Below are 22,080 nucleotides of genomic sequence, written 5' to 3' on the forward strand. Positions count from 1 at the left end.
CCCTCATATATGCATTTGCGCATGTTTTTATATGTACATGAACTCTTGGATTATTATGTTTCTCAATGGATTGTAATCCATTAGCATCCATATTTTTTATGCTAAATTATTCCCAGATTAGGATTTGGCCAGTGGCAGGCTCTTTGATGTGGCTTTTATGTCCTTTTGACATACCCCTCTCCGCAGACAGAGCTGGGAAGTAGGTGTCTGCACATGTACACACGCGTGTGCACACTCGCACACCCCTCCTATCGAGTTCCGTGTCTCCCGGACGCCTCTGACCGCACCCCAGCCCCAGGAGCTCTGTGGAGCTGACTCAGCTTTTGTGCAAGCAGATCCGTCTCTGCCACGAGAACCTGGCTCCCATTACCCTTGGTGTGTGTTTTTCCGCTAATCTTCCTGTAGGTAATGATTTCCTTAAGACTGCAGTCCCCTCCCTGCCTCTGCAGAACCTGTCCCTTCTCCTGTGCCCTTCCTTGCTGTGCCCAAGGGGGGGGAGGGGAAGCCGAGCTAGTGTTCCACTGAACCAGCAGGGAGAGGGAGGGAAAAGCTTTTTTGTTTTTTTTTTTCTGGAAAGCCCGCGCGCATGTTTGCCAGTCGAAGCACCTGACTTGACTCTGTCCCTCCGGACCTTCCCAGCTCGCCCCAGCCTGAAAGAAGCCCATTTTCCTATGACAGTTTGTTCTTCTGTTACCACCCTTCCCAGTTCTCCTTGCTTCAGACTTTGAACTTGCCTTGCTCTTGGTTAGCCAACCCTGGAATGTGAGATCCCTATTTAAAAAAAGATCTTCTGCCCTGGCTGGTGTAGCTCAGTGGATTGAGTGCCAGCCTATGAACCAACCGAAGGGTCGCTGGTTCAATTCCCAGTTGGGGCGTATGCCTGGGTTGCAGGCCAGGTCCCCAATAGGGGGCGTGTGAGAGGCAGCCACACATTGATATTTCTCTCCCTCTCTTTCTCCCTCCATTTCCCTCTCTCTAAATATAGGTAAATGAAATCTTTATAAAAAATCTTATTAAGGCATAATCAATATATAAAAGCTGTACACACTTAATTTTTATAACTTACACGAGTTTGGGGATAAGTCTATACCTGTGAAACCATCATCACCTTCAAGGCCGTAATATTTCCATCACCTCCCAAAGTTTCCTCCTGCCTGTGTATTATTATTATTATTATTACTACTACTACTACTACTACTACTACTACTACTACTACTACTACTACTACTTGTGACCCCATTCCATTCATCCTGGGGCCTGCCAGAGCTCTTCCTGTGGTCCTGGTCCCGTGGGTAGAACTGAAGATGTTGCCCTCGGAGACTGGAATGCAAATCTCTTCCTCTTAGAAGCACAGCCCCGTCTGCCTCTTGCCGTCTGCAAGCAGGGGTGGGGGGTGACTCACAGCCCTTTGGGGAAGCACTTGACACAAGCTTCCACCTTGACATTCCAGTGGAAAATCAACCCTTTGCTGGCCTGCCTAAATTTACAGTGGGCTGGCCCCAGCAGCTGGTGGCAGCAGCTGGGGGTTAGATCTCTGACAGATTCTTTATTCCCTCTGAAAAATAGTTCAGTCCCTGTAGTCCCAGCACCACCAGTGCTGCTAGCATTTAGAAGCCATTTATAGCCTCTTCCAGTTGGTCCATGGAGAACTGCTCTGTGCGTCCCTAGACTTCAGCTCTCTCCCAGTCCTTCCCCCTGGGGCGTAACCAGATCCTCAGCAAGTGAGACTGGAAGGCCCCAGGCTGACGGTACAACGTCAATTTCACAGCTTTTTTTTTTTTAAAGCAGTTTCCTGTGCTTCGATCTAATGTATCTGCATAGACACCCATCCATGTTTATTTTAAAGCTGTTAGAATTACGCTGTATGGGAGGTTTGTGAACCTTTATCAGAGCTCATTAATTCCTGACTTACACCCTGTTCTGACCCCTCAGCCATGTCGGTCTGGAGCACATTAGCAGCAGGGAACTTGAAGGCAAAGTCACGGTCAGATGGCTGGTAAGCAGGAGCCTGGCTGCCAGCCTCTGAGGGAGGGGCCAGACTGGCTGGGAGGAGCCCTCGGTGGTCATGAGCCCAGCGCCCTGACTTGCCCAGATGGGGCGTCGCCCCGCTGAGACCCACCCCATGGCGGGGCCGCTCCGGCGTCCAGGCCTCTTGCCTCGATTTGTGAATCGTCTTTCTCGTGCCATAGCGTCCTTCCCCCCCGCTCACATCCCAGCTGCTCGGGATGCTGCTGGTCACATGTCACGGAGAACATTTTAATTACATGCACAGATTCTCTGTTCAAAACATCAGGGACGTGTCCAATAGGCGATGAAAAATACTTCTGTCCCAAAGAGTTCAAATAAAGTGCCATCCCACGGAGTGTGTGGGCAGGCGTCTGTTACCCAGAACACTCTCCCCGGGGACCTTCGCTGTCCCTGCTGGTGCCCGAGGGGTGAGGCGGGGCGGACACGGCGGGGCGGGCACAGCGGAAGTCGGAACCCAGAGGTGAGGAGGGACGGCGTTTCTCTCGCCTGCCCCATCTCTCGCACGCCATCGTCACTGAGCTGTGACCCGGAGATGCTCCCTGGCGCTTCAGATTTTCCTTACACGTGTTTTCGTGTTTATTTTGCTTCTAAAACCAGTTCATGTTCCGCACAGAACTGGAAGATAGAGATACACTCAGTGAAGGTAAAAAAGAGCAGGCATCATTCCACCCCATGGGCACCCTGGCGTGTGTGTGCTTCCACGAGGCCAGGTGCTCTTCACGTGGTCGCTCTCCTTCTGAGCATGCGTCTACATGCATGTACACACACACACAGACATGGCAATCCCATGTGTGCACAGAAAATCTGGATCACAGTGCCAGTAGTTTTTAAACCTGTAAAAGGTCCTAATGGACACGTTTGCCTCTAGATTCGTGGAGAGCTACCTTATTCTTTTTAAACAGCTGCCAATGAGTCTGTTCTGTGTCTGTGCCTGAATTTCATGAACTCTCTGCTACTGTTGGGCGTCTTTGTTTTGCTGTTCTGGTCACAGCTGCAATCAGCTTCCCTGCTCACTCACGCCCTTAATCATGTCCTCAGAGTAAATTCTTGGACGAATGGCTGTGTCAGACAAAACGACGTCCTTTATGGCTTTCAGCGTGCGTTGCCAGAACTCCCGGGTGACGTTTTCCCACTCAGGTTTTACGGCTTTGGAAAGTCAATACTGCCTGTAGGTGAGGACTCTCGGAATCATGATCCAACAAAGACAGCCAGGGTCCCCGCCATCCTCTCTCCTTCTGTCCTTTGCCCTCGCCCCGCCCTCTGGCTGACTCCTGGGGCGTGGCCTTAGGGCTGAGGGATCAGGTTCTGGGAGATTTGGGGGGGGGGGGGGGGGTGGGAACCATGGAGGGAGAAGGAAACATCAGAAGACCAGGGGAATAAACAGTAGAGGGTGGCACACGCAAGTGCCATTCTGACTGTATTGAGAACCTAGTTTGGGAAATTCACCTGGGCTTCCCCGCCCCTCGCCCATCTCAATGTCAAGGGTAGCTGTTTGTGGCTGAGCATTGGATTGAAGCCTCCGGCTGGTTCTTCAGCTAACAGCCAAGTCCCAGGACCTGGACCTGGCCTTGGGATCTGGCTCCTCCCAGCTCTCCCCTGCCTGGACTGCTTCGGGTGTAGTGCAGCCACGACGCCCTTTTTACCTTTCTCCAGAATGCCACACCCCCTCCCGACGCCGGCCCTCCAGCTGCGTGGCTCCCTGTGCCAGAGGGCATCTCCCTTTCTCTTCCTCTCCACCCTCTGAGACGGAGCCTGGTGTGGCGGTTAAGAGCTTGGCTCCTGGAGTCAGGCTTGGGTATGTGTCCTGGTTCTGTCTCTTTTCTGCTGTGCAGCTTTGTACAAGTTACTCAGCCTCTCTGTGCCTTACTTTTGTTGTCTGTAAAATTGGGATAATGATAGCATGCACCTCACGGGTTGCTGTGGGGATCAAGTATGGTGATATTTAGCCGTCTGTGTCTTTCCTTCCGAGTGGTTACTACAATGGTCACCAGATAAAAAAAAAAATGTCAGTCTCCTGCTCTGGCTGGTGTGGCTCAGTGGACTGAGCACCGGCCTGCGAATTGAAAGGTCACCAGTTCTGTTCCCAGTCAGGGCACATGCCTGGGCTGTGGGGCGGGTCCCACGTGGGTGGCATGTGAGAGGCAACCAGTCGATGTTTCTCTCCTCCTCTTCCCCTCTCTCTAAAAATAAATAAGTACAATGTAAAGTAAACCGATAAAAATGGCTGGCTCCTGCCTGAGACTATGCTCCTCGAAGGCAGGGACCGCCTCTTCCTTGTTCCCCGCGTGGCGCTGCTGCCGGGTCACCCTCTGCTCCGGGGCGGAGACAACCGTCCCTTTGCTTACTGCTGAAGGGCCAGTCGGTCAGAACGCACGGCACTCGCCGCCTCCGATGGACTAACGAGACGCAGTAACTGCGCTCGGGAGGGGTTTCCTGCGGGACGAGCCGGTGTGGGCGACAGTGACGGGGCCCCGTGACCCGTGTCTCTCTGGACCTGCAGAGGCGGCCGGCTGTCGGAGGTCACGTAGAGCGGACCTTCTCCGTTGGCGAGGGCCTGTGTTGTTTTTTTCTCTCTGCCGAAGCGCAGAGCAGAACTTTTGAAAATGCAGTTCAATCTGCAGGGTTACTAGAAAATGGCACAAAACGCAAAGCCGGGATCCCTCGCCCCTGGTGCTACCGGCATTTTGGACCAGATAATCTTCTGTTGTGGGGCCACCCTGTGCACTGCGGGGTGTCCAGTAGCATCCTCGACTTCTGCCCACTGGGTGCCAGTAGCACCTCCCCCGCCAGCTGTGACCACCAGAAACTGTCCCAGACTTCGCCAGGTGCCCCTGGAGGCGAGGGTCGCCCCCGGGTGGGATCACAGCTCAGGGCCCACACAGCGAGCCCCGGCCGGTGCCGCTCATTCGGCGGACGAAGATTGCTCCGTCAGGCTGCTCTGAAGCTCCCCAGCTCTCACTCCGGGCCTCTGTGCTGGCTCGTCACCGAGTGGTGACAGCCTCTCCAGGGTCCAGATGCAACTTCAGAGAACACTTGTGAGCCTGGCGTCTTCTTCTCTCCCCAGGTCACCTGTAGCAGATGATGCCGCCCGGCCGGCTGCCCGCGAAGACCTCGGAAACCCACTCTTAGCTGCCTCTTCCCACCCTGGTGCTGTCATCGGCCAGGTGTCCACGGACCTGACCGCCCAGAGGTACGGTGGGGGCTGGGCCCCATCCCCGAGGCTGCCCCTCCCCCCCTCCCCCCTTCTCCTAGGCAGTCCCACCCTGGTACAGGCCTGCGTGCCTCCTGCACGGGGCTGGGGACTTAGGGGGGATCTGAGGAGACACCAGGAGACCCCCGACAAAGGCCACTTCGGAGATTTAGTTCCCTTGCGGACTTTGAGCACCTCTATTTACGACAGGAGTCCTCCGAGAGAGATAGCGTGCTATTTATACCCTTTCAGGGAGTGACTTAGTTGGCTGCCTTCTGGCCTCCCGGGCAGCAGCTGGTTCACTGCCTGTTCTTTGTCTGGGTGGTGGTCGGAGAAGAGGGCCGGCAGCACAGCGGGGGGAGGGCCAGGTCCTCGTGCCCTTGCCGGGCAGTCGGGCCTGGGGCGGGGTGGCTTCTCCTGCCTCGTCTCCCGCCAGTCTGCCCTCACTCGCCCTGTGTGTACGTCACGCCCCGCAGCCCCAGCACCCACCACGGTTCCCCCTGTACCCTGTGCGCGGCCCCAACTCAGGCCCCACCCACGTGACCATATCACCTCACTTTGGAGACTGTGATTCCCACCTGTGAGTTTTGGGGGACTCAAACACTCAGCCCACAGCACCACCTGTGGGTTCCCACCCCACCCCCCTTCCTGTGTGGAGTCAGGCCAGGGGAGGCAGAGGGCGCGGCAGGGAGGTGGGAGGGGAAGAAAACCGGGTGGAGGGGAGGCTTGCCTCCCCGCAGAAGCAGGGCTGGCACCCCACACAAAAGATATAAATTGCAATGAAAATTTTAAGAGTATGTTTTTAAAAGAATTATTTTAAAAAGTGGGCTGGAGCATTGGCTGTAAGCTGCCAGAGAGAGAAAGAGAGCAGGCCCCTCCCTTCATCCCTCCCTTTGCTAATTCTTTGGGTACCACCTCCTCCCCTGTGAGGAGCTCCTCTTTCAGAACAGGGAAGTAGAGAGGGGGCACCCCATCTCCGAGGCACCCCCTCTCGGGGGCAGTGCTCAGACAGAAGGGAAGGGATGTTGACCGCCCCTTCTCTTTCTTAAAGCCCTGGAGGACATCAGAACTTGCCCCCTCCTCAGGGAAGAGCCCCAAACCCACTTAAAGTGGCGGAATGCCCATCGTGCTTGTGGCCTCCCTGGACGGCACCGGAAACTGAGTCCAGACCTCCGAGAACATTCTGCAAGGGACTAGATTACCCATGGGCACTGTATTATTCCCTAGTCCCATCTGTCCAGAATGTTCTTTTTTTTTTTTTTTTTAAGATTTTATTTATTTATTTTAGAGAGGGGAAGGGAGGGAGAAAGAGAGGGAGAGAAACATCAGTGTGTGGTTGCCTCTCAGGTGCCCCCTACTGGGGACCTGGCCTGCAACCCAGGCATGTGCCCTGACTGGGAATCAAACCTGGGACTCTTTGGTTCTCAGGCCCGCACTCAATCCACTGAGCCACACCAGCCAGGGCCCCATCTGTTCAGAGTTTTCAAAAACAGTTTTTCAAAGCAGCAGAATTGTTTCCCAAATGGAACCTTCCAGCTGTATCACCATTTATTAAGCAGCGGAACAGGGCGCCCTGGTTGGGTCCGGAACCGCTGCTTTTCCCACCGTTGGGAACCCGGACAGCGGGGTCTCTAAAGACCTGGCCGGCTCCCGCGGGCACAGCTGGAACACCGCTCGCCTGACTCACGCCCACGGCAGTCACACTTCAGCAAACATCAGAATAACCTGGTTACAGCTCAGAGTGCTGCCACACCCCAGTTTCTGCTTCAGGGGGTCCTGGGGACAGGCCTGAGACTTTGCGTCTCCACCAAGGTGCCCGGTGAGGCTGCTGCAGCTGCTGCTGGTCTGGGGTCCACCCTCGGGGAATCGCAGTCTCGTTCACAGCTCCCCAGGGTCGGGGACGCCTGTCCCAGCTGCTGGTGGCTGAGTGTCCGTCCGATCTCTGCCTTCTGCTCAGAGAGCCAGGAGCGCGGGCAGCTCCTGCTTAGCGTCAGAGCCGGAGAGAGCACAGAGACTTTCAGAACTTCTCGCAGTTGAAAGTGCAAGGAACTCAGACTGACTGACGGCTTCTGTTTTTTTCTCTTGGTCCGAAGCATGTGGTTTATTCTGGTTTCAGCTGTTGGCACAGCAGATCTTTCTGTCCGTCAGCTATCGGGGGCGGGGGGGCACTGGTGGGATCAACTATACCTTAGAGCTGAGACGAACCTTTGTTCGAGCAAACACCAACCAAAAGCTGCATGAAATGGAGGCATTATTTTCTTTTTTTTAAAGATTTTATTTATTTTTAGAGAGGGAAGGGAAGGAGAAAGAGAGAGAGAAACATCAATGTGCGGTTGCTGGGAGTCATGGCCTGCAACCCAGGCATATACCCTGACTGGGAATCGAACCCGCGACACTTTGGTTCGCAGCCCGCACTCAATCCACTGAGCTACGCCAGCCAGGGAGCATTATTTTCTTAATTTAGAAAAATGATCACCTAAAAGTCTTCTCCAAGTAGCAGAATTCCTTTGTGCTGTTTAAAAGGAGCTCAGGGAACAGGTTTATGTAACCAGCACCCAGCGCACTGAGCAAATGGGGGTGCGCCCACATGTTTGTTCAGAGCCTTGGACTTTCCGAGGCCCAGCTGGCTGTGTTGTTGAAGAACACGAATCGCCATTTCGGCAACTGTCAAATATTGACCTTTTCCTGTGGTTCACGCTAACACGGGCGTTTGTTGTTTGCGTTCATCATGGTTTCGTGAACTGCTTTATCCATGTAGGTAGATCTCTCGACTTTCTGAACAGTTAAACTTGCCTGCCTGAGGTCGGTTTCCTCGGTTGTCGGTCCCCCCATCTCTGCATTCCCCGTAACCGGGGCCCATCAGAGCACCTCTTGTCCCTGGGAAGAGGACCCAGGGAGCCGCGCAGGGGAGAGTGGTGGGAATTAACGACCTGGACCATCCTACCCAGATGAAAGCCCCTTGTGCAGTTTGGGACGCTGTTTATGACTTTTCCTTGGTCAATATCTCCTTCCCAATTCAGCCAAGCGCGACAGTAATTCCTGGCGTCTGAGCACAGACTCGCTGTGTGAGGGGAAGGGGGCGAGAAGACGGACGCTGGGAAGGAGCCGCCACGCCGGGTCAGGGTTAACGGTGCGCAGCCCCCACCCCTGGCTGGCCATCAGCGGTGTCGGGGGGGGGGCCGTTCTCGTTCTCACGTGGGCTGGGGTGCTCATGCCGGTGTATCTCTCCCTCCGGCCGCGCGAAATAGCTCAGTGGGTCTGCCTTGGAGTCTCCAGCCCATTGGCCAGCCTCTCTGGGCGCCTCCTGACTTTGCCTCTGCTGCTGCTCAGTGGCTGCGTCTCCGGGGTGTGTGTTGTATCTGCCGTCGCTGGGCTCGTTTTGTCAAATCCCAGGCTCGGCTGGGCTGCCCGTCTGGCGCTCCGGCCTAGCGAGCCCAGCTCCCCAAACCAACAGTTTCGGCAGGAGCCCTCGCCTCGAGGCAGCCTGCATCTCACTTTCCATCCGAGCCGTCTCTGGCCTCGGCTCTCACCCCATGACGTCATTGTGTGCACTTGGGGATTTCAAGGAGGAAAAAAAAAAAACCCAAGAAGGCTGTGAGGGAGGCCACTGTGCTAATGCCTTCCAGATGGCGATGCGGAACGGGAGATGAGACCCCGTCCGCCCATCTGGCCCCGCAGGACCTGATAGGTTCGGCCTGTGTCTTGGGGACTGTTATTGCCCTCCGGTGACAGCCAGGGTCGCGTTGGTGTTTGTCCCCGGACAGGGGCTTAATTTGGCAGCTCTAGCTGCTCTCTGAAATGAAAGTTGCCATCAGCTCCGTGAGGGATCGGCCGAGAAGGACTCAGGAGCTCTGAATGGGGAATCACAGGATGGCCGTCGCTGATGGGGACTGCCGCGGCTGCACTCGCCGGGCGGTCGGGCCGAACGCAGGCCCTGCACGGACGTCCCCGCGGTTCTCCGGCCCCGTGTGGGCGGGCGCCGCACCCAGAGCTTGGCGAGGCACGGGATCGGGGAGGGCGCTCTCCGACCCGTTAGTGGCGGCCCCCGGGGGGCCTGGGTTGGGAAGATCTTTGGGGTCTCGTCCAGCTGGGCCCACGCAGAGAGAATGCTTTGATCAGGAAGTCATGTCTGTCTGCGAAAAGTACGGCGGGTCGGGTGCGTTCTTTTGTCAACTCGCCTCTTAAAGGAAAATAACACACGCAAATTACATCATTCCCTTCATCTTCCAAAAATATAGACACTCTGTGTGATATCGCATTCAACTTTCTGTTACTCCAATAAGGCGTGGAAAAAAGTGATGAACTCCTTCAGTGGGAAAAGGGGTCTGGACTTTTACGGCTAGAAAGTCGCCCTCCCCTCCCCCCGGCCCACTCCCCGGAGGAGACTTGGGGAAAGAGTGTAAATGCCCTGCGGAGGTCAAAGGCGAACAGATGTGCAGACCCCCACCTCCATGCTGTTCCTGTCCCTGGGGGGTGGGGGGCGAGGGAGGGGGTGGCAGCTGTCAGGAGTTCTCCGAGGGCTGGAGCGGTGCTGGGTATCGGCAAGGGCCCAACTCCCTCCCAGAGAATAATGTCTTTAAGAGGAGTCACTGCTGCTCGAGGGAGACTTGGGCGGAGACAGGAGCTGTCCTTCCTGCTTCTCCCCCTCCTGCCGTGGCCACATGGCAGCTCAGGGGGCTGAGAGGGAACCTGTGGAAGCTCCTGGTCAGGGCCTGGAACCAGGGCTGGCCTCGTGGCCGCCACCTGGGCTGGGTTCGGTGCTGTGATGCTGCCGTCATTGAAATTCTGGCACTTTCAAAGCCGGGGGCTCACGTTTTCACTCGCCTCCATTTGCCATTCCGTTTGGCCTCCAGATTATTATATTGCTGGTCCCGCCTCAGAGGGTTGGGATTCCAAAAAGATAGGACGGTTGTCCCACCGTTGGTGGCCTGTTGGGGAAGCCCGGGGTGGGAGGGAGGGGGCTGCGCTGTGCTGAGCGATTTAGACCAGGATGGCGGAGACTCCGGTAGGAGGAAAGGACATGTTAGCAGAAAACAGACGCTCAGAGGTCAGGCCCAGCCCAGCGTGGCAGAGCAGGGTGGGCCAGGCTTGGGTGGCACCTCAGGATGACTGGGGGGTGGGCTAGGAGTGGGTCTGAGAGGGGCAGGTGGGCATTCGGGGCGGGGTCTGCCTGAGCAAAGACACGGAGGCAAGGAACGGCCAGGAGCACTGTGGGGCTGGCTCGGTGGGTTGGAGGGGGAGAGGACAAGCCTGGGAGGGGACAGAGACGGACTGTGGGTGCCGGAGCCTGGGGAGTCTCATCTGCCTTCGGAGGCGGGAGGGGGTCATGGGGGGGGCGGTGTTAGGCAAGGAAAGGACCCAGATGTGTAGGGACCGAAGGGGAGGTGGGGTGTGCAGGAACCCTGCTCTCAGAGGCTCGGGCCGGGACCCGCAGAGGTGGCCAGGACAGAGAGGCTTCCGGAAGGAGAGGGGAGATGACTCAGCAGGAAGAGGAGGTGATGATGGGGGGCGAGGGCGAGAGAACCGGAAGCGTCAAGGACCATCCCAGCTTCTGGTGCCAGGGCCCGGCTGGCTTGGGGGTGCCGCTCTCCGGGCTGGGGAAATTCAGGGGAGGAGGAGGAGTCCCGCTGGGGCCAGGAGGTGTCCGTGGGGGGTCCATGTGTCAGAGCTTCGGTCGTGAGTCCCTGAGCATTCCCCTGTTGGAGGCCGACCTCCCGAGCCAGCAGCAGGCTGGAGTCCTGGAGGCAGGGAAGGCGGCATTCCTGAAAGAGCTGCTGAGTCATTTGTTTGGTGCCTTTGGCTGACGGGAGCGGCCCGGGCAGGAAGGGTGGGGCCCTGGTGGTCGGGGCCAGTGGAGGGAAGGCGCCCGGCCTGCAGGCTGGAAGAGGCTGCAGAGCCCAGCCGAGCCGGGGCGTTGGCAGGGGTGGGGGCCTCGGGCAGCGTGCGGCGTCCTCAGTAGAGCACTGTGATTGTCCCAGTGTGTCACCCGACAGAGTGGGCCCGGTTCTGAGGGCACAGGTCCAAGGCAGTCTCCCCGCCCCGCTGTCGCGGTTTTCGGAGATAGAAATCTTTCCCTGCACATCCATGCAACACCCTTAAGGGAACGGAACCGCAACCCGTACGCCTTTCCTCAGTTCGGGTTCGGTGAATTACAAGCACCGTGGGGTGGGCAGAACATGGAGCTTGGCCCGTGGGATTTCTTTAGGAAGCTAAATTTGGGTAGTTTGGGTTCATAAGTGGCCTGTTTACTGTTTACGAATATGAATAAATACAGGCTTCCAAATTATGAGAATGGCTCTTAGAGAGCCTAAGAGGCCCAGTAGTTTGTATTATTTGAGTCATTCCTTTACAACACGCGTCGTTTTAGCTGCTGTCCGAGTTGCTCCAGTGGGCAGTGTGGTCAAGCGCGGCGTCACTCCAGCTGGGAACCCACTCCTCCGCACTCCTGCCGGGCCCCCTGTCCGGGCACTTCGTCCTCGCTCGGGGTCATTGCTCTCTGCTTCTCTCCTTGCGGGTTCCAGCCCTGCATCCACTCCCAACACCCCGCTTGGTCATAGCCCCTTGGGACACCCCGGCTCACTGGGGGACACTGGGGTGAACATGACAGATGCCACCCTGTCCTCAGGGAGCTCGGGGTCCAGTCTCCCTAGTAGCCCTCAAGTCCTCTGTGATCTGTGTCACCAAGGAGGAGCGTGGGGCTCCCAGGTATATATATCAAAGGACTCTCTTAGAAAGTGGACATGAAAAAGCGGGGACAATTATAATAGCATAAACAATAAAATACAATAGACAAACGAAAAATGAAAGTGGCCGTGGAGGTGGTTAAGGATTTATTGCCTGGGTTCATGTCCTGGCTCCACCCCCTACTAGCTATGTGACCTCAGCTGAGGGACCTCACCTCTCAGGGCCTCAGTTCCCTTCTCTGTTAAGTGAGCATGATGACACCCTCCTCAAAGCATTGTTGCGAGGTCACCTATGTGAAGCACTCAGCACAGGACCAGGCACCCCGCGCTGGGCACGCAGGACTGGGCACCCGGCGCGACCCACCCGGCACGACGCACCCAGGCGGGGCACCCTGTGCGGGTGAGCTGCCGCTGTTTCTGTAGCTGTTGACAAGTGACGGCCGAGCGGAAGCACGGAAGCTGAGGGCTTGCTGGCCTGGCCCGGGGAGAGGGTCGCGAGCCCGGGAGGCGGTGATGTGGGTGCGGAGGGGGCCCGGCCAGTTGGAGTGGAGCAGAGTGGTGCAGGACATGTGGGGTTGAGGACGAGGCCTGGCTGCAAGACCTGCTAAGTTGTGTCAGGGATTTGGGGCAAGACCGAGAATTCTTTTCGTGGGTTGGGGCGGGCCGCCCTCCAGGCCGGGAGCCAGCCTCGCAGGTGGAGCTGGAGGAGATGGAAGGTAGCCGGGCGTTGCTGACCCAGAAACCCGAGCGTCTGGCGGGTCTGCAGTCCGGGGCTTCCTGCAGGTGCTCGCGCCCGGGGGGAAGGAAGAAGCCTCCACCCGCAGGGCTGTGAGGCCTCCGGGCCCGGCTGGATGTCAGGCCGGGTGTCAGGCTCTCGGTGCTGAGTCAAGTAACCCCCACTCGGCCACTTCAGCCCGCCACCGTCCCCGTGGACACCTGGAGAGCCACGCCCCCCAACCTCCACCTGAAAACTGCTCCAGGCTTTAGTCTGTGGCCGGTGTTGCTGGCCTTGCTTTTCGCCAAAGGGGAAAATCAACCTGCTACGAGCTCCAAACCCTGGTGACTTTTGTCCTCTGAGGGGGTAATTTGAGGATGGCCGACCTATCCCAAGAGTGCCTCCCTGCACTCCAAGCGCTTCCCCGGCTGTCCAGCAGGGGGCACTCACCCACTGAATGAGGGGGCATTGCTCTGCTGTGGAAATCCAGCAGGGACAAGGTTTCTTGATTATCCATCAGCCTTTTTGCCTTGACGTTTTTCTTACCCTTGGGTTTTGGGGGCAAATCTCAGGGAGTTTACAAGGTTATATTTTGGTTCCCAACTCAATGTGGAGTATAATTAAAAGAACTATTAGAAATGGTCGTACAAAAGCCCTCATCCCCAAACAAAGATCAAACAAGACAACTCACACAGAGTGTCCTGAACAGCCAGGCGGCCTCTGTTCACAGACACCCAGGTTCTGCCAGAGCCCAGGAGGGAGGGACCCTTGGCCCGGCCTGGGGGCTGCTGCACGGTGGGGTGCACCTCCACGGTGTCTCAGCTGGCCCAGGAACCGGGCGGGGAGCCCAGGGGAGCAGTGTGCTGGGTCTTTAAATAGCCCGTCCCATGTGGGTGGGTGGGTGGGTGGGTGGGTCGGGTGGGGTGTGCAGGCCCGATGAATGTGCCATTGAGGAGCCGAGTTCCACTGGGAATAATTCTCCCTTTGTGTCCCAGCACCTCCCCAGCCGCTGCCCGCGTGGATCCCTGTCCCCCGGCCTCACAACACGCGTCTTTGCCTTCCGCCTCGGCGAGTGATGGAGTAGAAGCCCCTGCTGCCTCCTGCCAGGGTCTGGCCAAGGACTTGACCAGGTAGGGTACAGAGCCCTTCCCCTGCACAGTCACTGGCCCTGGTGGTCTCCACCCCTGGGCCTCGGGGCGAGCTGAACTTGGCATGGCGCCAACAAAGCGTGGGCAGTTTGGACCCGCGATGCCATGTCTGTGATCGTTTGGGCGGTAGCTGATCTGATGTTTTCCTTTGTTAGCAAGTTCTGCACGTAACAGGCCCCGTGGTCTGGCTTGGTGGCACGGGACAGGACGGGGACAGGGTCAGGGACCGGAATGTCTGTGATCCCATTGCCTTGAGCACACCCTCCCTGCACCTTCCCGGTGTTGCCAACTCCACTCTCCCCGTGGCCTGGATCCAGGGATCTCAATAAATCTGGTCTTTTCCCCTCCGGCGGTTCCCTGGAGGTTTTCAAAGCCAGTTTCGAAAACGCAGGGAGGACAGAGTCGTTTTGCTGAACCGGAAGCCGCCGTCACCAAGCCCGGGCCGCGTCTGAGGTGTCTGTTGCTCCCGTGATTCAGAGATGCGTCCGCCACCCGCCCCCATTCCCAGCCACGGTGCCCTCGTGGGAGCCGGCACGCCTCCCGCGTGTTTCCACCGTGGACACGCGGCTGCAGCCCGTGTCACATCTGGGCCTTGGAGGGGAGCAGCAGGGCAGCGAGACCTGGTGTCTCGGCAGAGAAAGCCGGGGGCAGCGTCTCACTGCCGACTGACAGATGTTCTGTGCTCGCGAACGTGCTGGCCGACTTCCCGCTGCCTCCTCCTGCATCCCATGCTGCTGTGGAAGTGACACAGGACGCCCAGGACAAATGGCTTTCCTCCCGGAGTTTCCCCGCCCCGCCCCTCCCCCATGTCCACTGGTAACCGTTCGCCGTGGGGAGAACAGATGTGACTGAGAGAGGCCATGGGGAGCAGAGAGAGCTTCCTTTCTCCGCTTGCCAGCCCTGCCCCAGGCACAGAGCTCCTCCTGGGAGGGACACCGTCCACTGCGGTGGCCAAGCCTCCCACAGGCCCTCCCTTCCTGCGCCTCCCCACCCCTCCCTGGCTAACCGGGAGAGCATCATGCAGGGATCAAGTGAGCTCCAAGGGGCCGAAGCCAGGTTGGGAATCTGATGATAAAGAATTTCCAGGAATGCAAAGCCGATGGCCTTCACTCAGGCCAAGGCAGCCACGGCTGACCACGGGGTTTTGGATTCTGGGAGGAACGGGGGTGTGTTGCAAAGAGCCTGGCGTGTTGCCCCATGGGCCGGGCAGGGCGTGAACCTGAGCAAACAACATCCCTGTTCAGAGCCGACCTCCCACTCTGCCTGCTGGGGACAGCGGCCCCTTAGGAATCGGTAACTTGGAAACCTGGCCGAGGGCTGCCTGGACAGACCAGGAAAACATGAGACAGAGGAGAGGCAGCCAAGTATCTGCTGGGAGGAAGCTGGTTCCGCGGTGCTGGAGCTGGAGGCCAGGGGACACACCCCTAAAAAAGGTGTCCTGAATGCACCATGGCGGGAGGGGCAGGGGCAGGTGGCTTCAGCTCACCGGGGGCTCTGGTGCGTGCCCCCAGCCCCTGCCTGCTGTGGGCAGCCCTGAACCCCTGCCATCTCTTTATCAGCACTTCTCCCAGGCTCAAGAGCCTTTCCCGGGCAGGAAAAGGAGCGCAGGGCCCTTCTCTCCGGCCCCTCTGAGGGCGGGACCCTTCCGCCCAACCCTTGAAAACTATTGCACGACCTCGCCCTCAGAGCCAGCTCCCGGGCTGCTCAGAGCTGGGGCTGCGGGTGCGGTGGGGACCGTCCCTTGTCTTCATGAGGTTGTAGATGCTCATGCTGCCTGAGCAGACGCGTCCCATCGGCCTTGTTGTTCCTCGTTCACTTAAACCGCGTTTCACTTCGGTCTTTCTCCCGCCTGGGACACCCACTTCCCACGGGGCTGCCCGGGCCAGGAGATGGTGTTGGCATCCTGGCCGGACACGCAGAGGCCACGGACCCGGGTCTCAGTCTGTGGATGGGAACCCAGCATCCCGGCGCTGGCTGGCTGGCTGGATGGGCATGCCCGGAAGCTGCGTCTCGCTGGCTTTGGTGGGAGCAGCCTGGGCAGAAGGAGGCTGTCCCTTCACTCTCCACAGGAGTCCGGCAGGAGGCGGCCCCCTCTGTCTGGGAGGAGCAGGTGGGGACAGGGCGGGACCCCTGAAGACCCCAGCCCTTCAGCGGAGGACAGGGGCTGCCAGGGGGGCGGGGCTCTGGCCCTGCTCACTGGGGCACAGCCGGGAGGCGCTCCAGGGCTTCAGCTTGGGACCCCATCTGGGCTGGAGTCCCCGGGCCCCTAGGGCAGCCGGGAAGGGAATCCGACCTGGCGTGGGGTTCAGTGAGGAAGAGACAGAGCCGCGGAGCTTTGAGGAGCCAGCGAAGGCGAGGCTGGGAGTGCCTAGCGCAGCTCTGCGTGGGTGGAAGGTTCCGGGACAGCCGGGGCCCAGGGGCCTGCCCTCCGTTCCCAGCTGCCGCTCCATAGCTCCAGGGTTCGTACTGCAGGAGGTCACTTTTCTTCCAAACCAAGGGTTTGCCGTTCAGCCCTGGGACCCGGCGAGAGGTGTGGAAGCAGAGGTGCCAGGATCAGGTGGAGAAATGGGCCCCCAACTGTGGATCTCGTAGTGCGAGCTGTGCTTTGGGTCCACCGGTCTGTCCATTCATCCAGCCGTCTGCCCGTCTGCTCGGCGGGCGCGGCCTGGGTGGATTCTGATCCACGCCCCCTGTGTGTAAGGGTCGGGGGGAGGAACATCAAGTTGGAGAGACATGCCCCTGGGCCGTTTATGAGCTGTGTGACTTTGGGCAGGTTACTTGACCACTCTGGGCCTTCGTTTGCCCATCTTTAAAATGAGGCTGTAGGTAATTGGAGGAAACCCAGAAGAACGTAGCTCGGTGCTTGATGGGTGGGAGGCACTTCGTCGACGTTGGCGCCCCCTAATGGCCAGCAGTGCCAGGGGCGCGGGGGTGAGGACACAGAGGGAAGCCTTCCCTGGAAGTGGACACAGCAGCGGGGTTGGTGGCCACCGTAGCAGGCAGTCATCAGATTTGGAGGGGCCCAGAGCCAGGCTGCGGGGGGTTTGCCGGGGTCCTATTTTGACTCCGTTGCACAGATGAGAAAACTGAAGAACAGGGGCGTCAGGTAACTTCCCAGGGTCAGTTACAAAGGATTCGGGTAAGGAAAATCGTGCCCTGTCATCCTTGATCCTTTTGACTGGGTTGTCTGAGGAAGAGCGTGTACCTCAAACCTCGTTCCTGGGCAGCCAGCCTGCTCCTCTCCGCCCCAACCACACACAAGAAGACCAAGACCTGCACTGGGGGGTGGGGGGAGGTCTGGGGCCGGGGGGCTGCGGCGGAGTGCGGTTCTGGGCTCTGCCCGTGATACTGGTGGGAGACCTGGTCCTCTCTCCTCTGTGTCTCTAAGCACAGGCCTGTCCACCCGTCTGTCCATCCGTCTGTGCACACAGTCATTGAGGACTTCCTCTGTGCCCAGGACGGGGCTAAGTGTTGGGCATGCTGTGGGGCGTAGAGGAGGCGTGGCCTCAGACCTCCAGGAGCCCACGCCTCTCTCTCTAAGGGGAAACTGGCTGCTAGGGCTGCTGGGGGGTGACATACCCTGGTCTGAAGGGGTCAGAGATGCTCATCTCCTGGACCGTGCTGGGGGTCAGAGGTAGCCCTCTGACTCTCGGGCTGGGCGGCCCTGCCCTGCGGACATGCCTTCCTAAGGCAGGAACATGCCATCTCTTTCTGGACTAAAAGCTTCAATTACACACACACACACACACACAAGTACATATACCTGCACTTATCCTGCGCCTGACTTGTACATGTCACCAGCCTCTAAGAGTTGTCAGGAGACCTGGTGACGTCTCAGCACATTTCCTTGAGGTCAGCGGTGTGAGGCAGCAGTGGGACAGGCTGTTTTCATGGAAAGACTGTCTTCACGTGGGCAAATCAATTCCTATAAATCTGAGTATTAGGGAGAAAATCCCTTCCCTTAGGCACAGTTATAAGCTAATTGCATCCAGTGATGAGTAGGCAGGTGCAAAGGGAATATACACAGTCAAGGTCCCTTGGGTGGGTTATGGAAGAGAAGGAGAGTTTTATTTATTTTTATCGTCTTAAAAAAGATTTTGTTTTATTTATTTTTAGAGAGAGGGGAAGGGAGGGAGAGACACATCAATGTGTGGTTGTGCACCCCCTCCTGGGGACCTGGCCTGCAACCCAGGCATGTGCCCTGGCTGGGAATTGAACCAGCGACCCTTTGATTCACAGGCTGGCACTTAGTCCACTGGAGCCACACCAGCCAGGGCAAGAAGAGTAGTTTTAGGGCTCAGAGTAGTGTAAAAGTGCGTGCACACACACGCCTACAAAAGCACGTGCACGCCCACACGCGCCCACTCCTCTACACTCTGCCACACTTTCTGCTAATGACGCTCTCAGGAGATGCTCCTGGGTGCCATTTCCGGCCCAGCCGTTCTGGGTTCCCACCCATCCCGGAGCCCTGACTCAGCAGTTCTGGTCCTCGGCTCCTGCTTTCCGCCGCCCCTCCCACAAGTAGGGCAGCCCGGTGTCAGGCTCGGTGAGGCCGCTACTTAAGCGTGGAAACTAATTACTCCCTGCTTGCAATGCAGGAAGGGCCCAGGGGTTCGGTGCTTCCAAGCGAGCCAGCGTGCCCTTTCATCTCGGAAGCCCTGGCGCCCCGAGCAGCCCCTGGGGCCGCCGAGGGGAACCAGCTTCCACTGCCGGTGGGCGAGACCTGCATGTCTCGACCTGTTTTTCCAGAAGTCAGCTTCGCACTTGTATTTTTTGGCAGCCGAGAGATCTCATCTCTGTTTACACCTGAATGTTTTCCTTAAAAGGCCTCTTATCCCTCCTCCCCTGTAGCCTCTGCAACCAGTAAGCTTCAGCTCTGGAGGAACTCAACGGATTAACACATCAACGTTCAAACCAAACACGGAGTTTAAGCTCCCTTAACCGGACCACAACGTTTGTATAGTGCTGGTGGGATTTTCTGTTCTTCCTGGGACTAGGTCCCCGAGAAGAAAGAGAAATAAAACCGGTCACGTTTTGGAGCCCAAACAGAGGAGAGTCACTCGGTTTTCTCTCCCCAGTTTTGAATGAAACTGGACTTTCTTTCTAAGTACGAGCTTGCACTTTGGAGGTTAGAGTTTTATTTCGCCACATGTCTACCTTGGGCCTCCCGGTGGGTTTTTTTCCCCTGTGATCTTAAACCTAGTTTATAAAAATAGTCACCCGAAGGGGTCTGGATTATCTAAAGTAAACTGTTACCTGAGAAAGGCCACTTAAAAAGAACCCACCCAGGAAGTAAGGAATTGCAGTGGGGCAAATGTTTAACTGGAACTTTACCTTGCCAAAAAAAAATAATAAAATTATGAAGAGGATTTGCCTTCTATTTAACAAGGTGCAGACTTTGATGATAACCATATGTTCATGCTTCAAATGAACAGAGATTTCTGGCCGAATCTTTCTGCCGTAGTTTCAGGGTTGCGTACTCTCCGCCTCATGACGGGCCCTCCCGGCCCACGCGGAGCCACTTTTCCGTAAATACAGAAGGACCCGAACGGTGTCCCGAAGGGTTTGTTTCTCTTGTTCTTTGGCCTTGGGCCCTCTCCTTGCAGCCCCCACCCCCCCATCCTGGTGGGCTTCCCTTCCTTCCACAGTGGTGCAGACCCCCGTTTCTCCGTGGTTCCCGCTGGCTTTCCAGCCGCTCCCCGGGCTCCGTCCCACGGGCTCCACGGTGCCCGGCGTTTTCGGCGGGGGGTGTCGCTTGCCGTTGGTGGCGCTGTATGTCTGGCCCAAGGAAGGACAGGAGGCAGCTGGCAAGGACTTGGGAAGCCAGGAGGAGTGCCCGGCGGGGGGCAGGCCTGGGTCCGCTTCGCTGGGGGACATCTTCCTCACGCCGACCTTTGCTTCCCCGCGTGGCCTTGTCGCTGTGAGCATGTGGACGGTGGGCCCCTCCGTGCAGGACGGGGCAACCAGAAACGCGTCCTCCGGGAACCTCCCGGTTGCACGCCTACAGCGATGGCTGGGGGGGCCGAGCAGCGGCCGACACGCCCACCGAAGTGGCCGTGGGAACATGCGTGTGGTGTCGGCAGGAGGACACTCTCGCAGAGCCCGCCCGCCATAGGCACCGTCCGCTGGTGGAGGGCCACGTGAGAGCGCCTGCCGAGACATCCGTCACAAAAACGTCTGCTCCCCCGGGGAGTGACCTGTATTTATTTATTTATCTATTTTTAATCGGCTGGGTTTTCTGGATTCTATGACTGACGATTGTCTCTTCTTTGGCTTTCGGCCACTGGACACTTACAGCCAGGCCTGCGGCTACCCCCAGGGCTCAGGTGCGTGTCTCCGGCCTGGCCTCGCCCGCTCTGACTTCCCCCCACCATTCTCCCGGCTTCCTTCTGTGCCGTCCCGAATAGCAAGCTTAAGTCCTTTTTTTCTTTTTTTACTTTTTCCAAAATTATGTAGAGCATTACTTGTCTAAAAATTCATCTTAAGAATATCTCCAATTGCCCTGGCTGGCGTAGCTCAGTGGATTGAGCGCGGGCTGCAAACCAAAGTGTCGCAGGTTCAATTCCCAGTCAGGGCACATGCCTGGGTTGCAGGCCACGGCCCCCAGCAACCGCACATTGGTGTTTCTCTCTCTCTCTCTCTCTCTCTCTCTCTCTCTCCCTCTCCTTCTCCCTCCCTTCCCTCTCTAAAAATAAATAAATAAAATCTAAAAAAAAGAATATCTCCTATTGCCACCTCAAAAAAGATGAATTAATTTGGTAATGAAAGAAGGTTATTCATATGGATGAGACCTCTCAATGTTAATTTGCCTTTCGCACAGGCTCTGGGGTTTTCACAGCCCCTGCCCCCACCCCGCCTCCTCTGTAAACACAGGGTGGGGAGAAAGTAGGTTGGATGTTGTGCCAGTGGAAGATAATACAACAATTAATAAATGCTAATGCGAGAATACACTGCGTGCTCCGTGTGCTCACCGCTGTACACCCGCTTTTGCTCCACTCTGTATGGGGAAGGCAGGGCGGGAGTCACCCAACAGACCAGCCCTCTTCAAGGAGTGAGCAAGAGAACCTTCTGGAAAAGATGGGGTTTTGCCTGAGCTTGAATGTCAGCCCGAGAGAACCACGGAGACCCCCGGGGCAGAAGCACGAGAGACGGGATGTTGGGGCGTGCGGCGAGCGGAACGCCGGTGGCGCCGTTCGACCTCCTGCCTTCTCTCTGTGCCTCGTGAGACTGAGGACTCGCTGGCCCTTTTCCGTGTCCCTTGAGGGTTTTGGGTTTTTTATAAATTGATTTTAGCAGAAGAGGGGCAGAGGGACATGGAGAGAGAAACATCGATTTGCTGTTCCACTTGTACTGACACACTCATTGGGTGTTTCTTGTATGTGCCCTGACTGGGGATCGAACCTCGACCTTGGCGTATCGGGAAGACGAGCTCTAACCACCTGAGCTACCTGGCCAGGGCCCCCTCTGAGGTTTTCTGCGCAGGTGTCTGTCTGTGCCTGTACATAGGGTGCATGGCATGGCATAGCGGCTGCATCAGACACAGACCCAGACACGCAGCTGGAGGGAGACTGACGAGGCGGGGAAGCACCGAGGCTTAGATCTGCTGGAGGCTGAGAGGATGGGAAGGTCTGTGGGCCGGGCGAGACCCCCCCGCCTGGAGCTGGGACTGGGTGCCGGGGAGGGATTGAGAGAGCTGGGGAAGTTGGGGGGAGGGGTGCCTCCTCAGTGGCGAGGTCACAGCAAGGACCCTGGGTCAGCTCGAAGGCAGGACGGAGCAAGAGACAGGACCCAGGCCAAGACACAGAACTGGGACTTACTTCCTCCCCTTGAAGGTGGTGACAACTCTTGGAGCACGTCTGAGTGACATGGAAGCCGTGTCTTCAGAAGCCCAATAGAAGGGTCCCAGAGCTGTAAGACCGGGGCAAGGAAAGTGCTAGCAATGGGCTGTTCCTGCTCTGCAGGCCGGTCCAGCTCCCTGGGTGGCTTGGGTGGGGGCGGGGCTCACGCTCGTATGTACCTGTGGTTGCTGAACGCGGGCCACAGGGGGCCTGAACTCAAACAGCTCCCTGCCTTAGAGTCTTAGGGAGGGCGTGAGCTGGCCCCTCACAGGGCTTCTGGATTTGGGACGCGCTCAGCACGGAGTTGCTGGGCTTTTGGGGCCTCAGATGGAGGGAAGGTTGCAAGAGAGCAGTGCCAGCCCCGCCCACGCGGGGAGCCCCTCTCAAGGCTGGATCCCAAAGGGGCGGCTCCCGGTGTGGGTCGGTCCACCCCCCCCCCACACTCCGCAGCCGGCAGCTCTTGGCCGAGGCCGTGGAC

The 22,080-nt window shown here is 57.7% G+C and overlaps 1 protein-coding gene across 14 annotated transcripts in view; it reads left to right on the top strand.

The window, feature by feature from the left end:
* TACC2 (transforming acidic coiled-coil containing protein 2) overlaps positions 1–22,080 on the top strand; it is a 179,022-nt gene that overhangs the window by 83,387 nt on the left and 73,555 nt on the right. For 12 of the 14 annotated variants that reach the window (XM_045854245.1, XM_045854249.1, XM_045854247.1 and 9 more), the window contains 2 exons: positions 5,093–5,218; positions 13,612–13,746. In XM_045854245.1, coding sequence (XP_045710201.1) covers positions 5,093–5,218; positions 13,612–13,746 — 261 coding nt within the window. The remainder of the gene's footprint in view (positions 1–5,092; positions 5,219–13,611; positions 13,747–22,080) is intronic. The other 2 variants (XM_045854253.1, XM_045854257.1) reach the window with 1 other exon arrangement.

This window comes from Phyllostomus hastatus, unplaced genomic scaffold (assembly GCF_019186645.2).
Source record: "Phyllostomus hastatus isolate PE091 unplaced genomic scaffold, TTU_PhHast_1.1 phas_scaffold_1066, whole genome shotgun sequence".
Classification (NCBI taxonomy): Eukaryota; Metazoa; Chordata; class Mammalia; order Chiroptera; family Phyllostomidae; genus Phyllostomus; species Phyllostomus hastatus.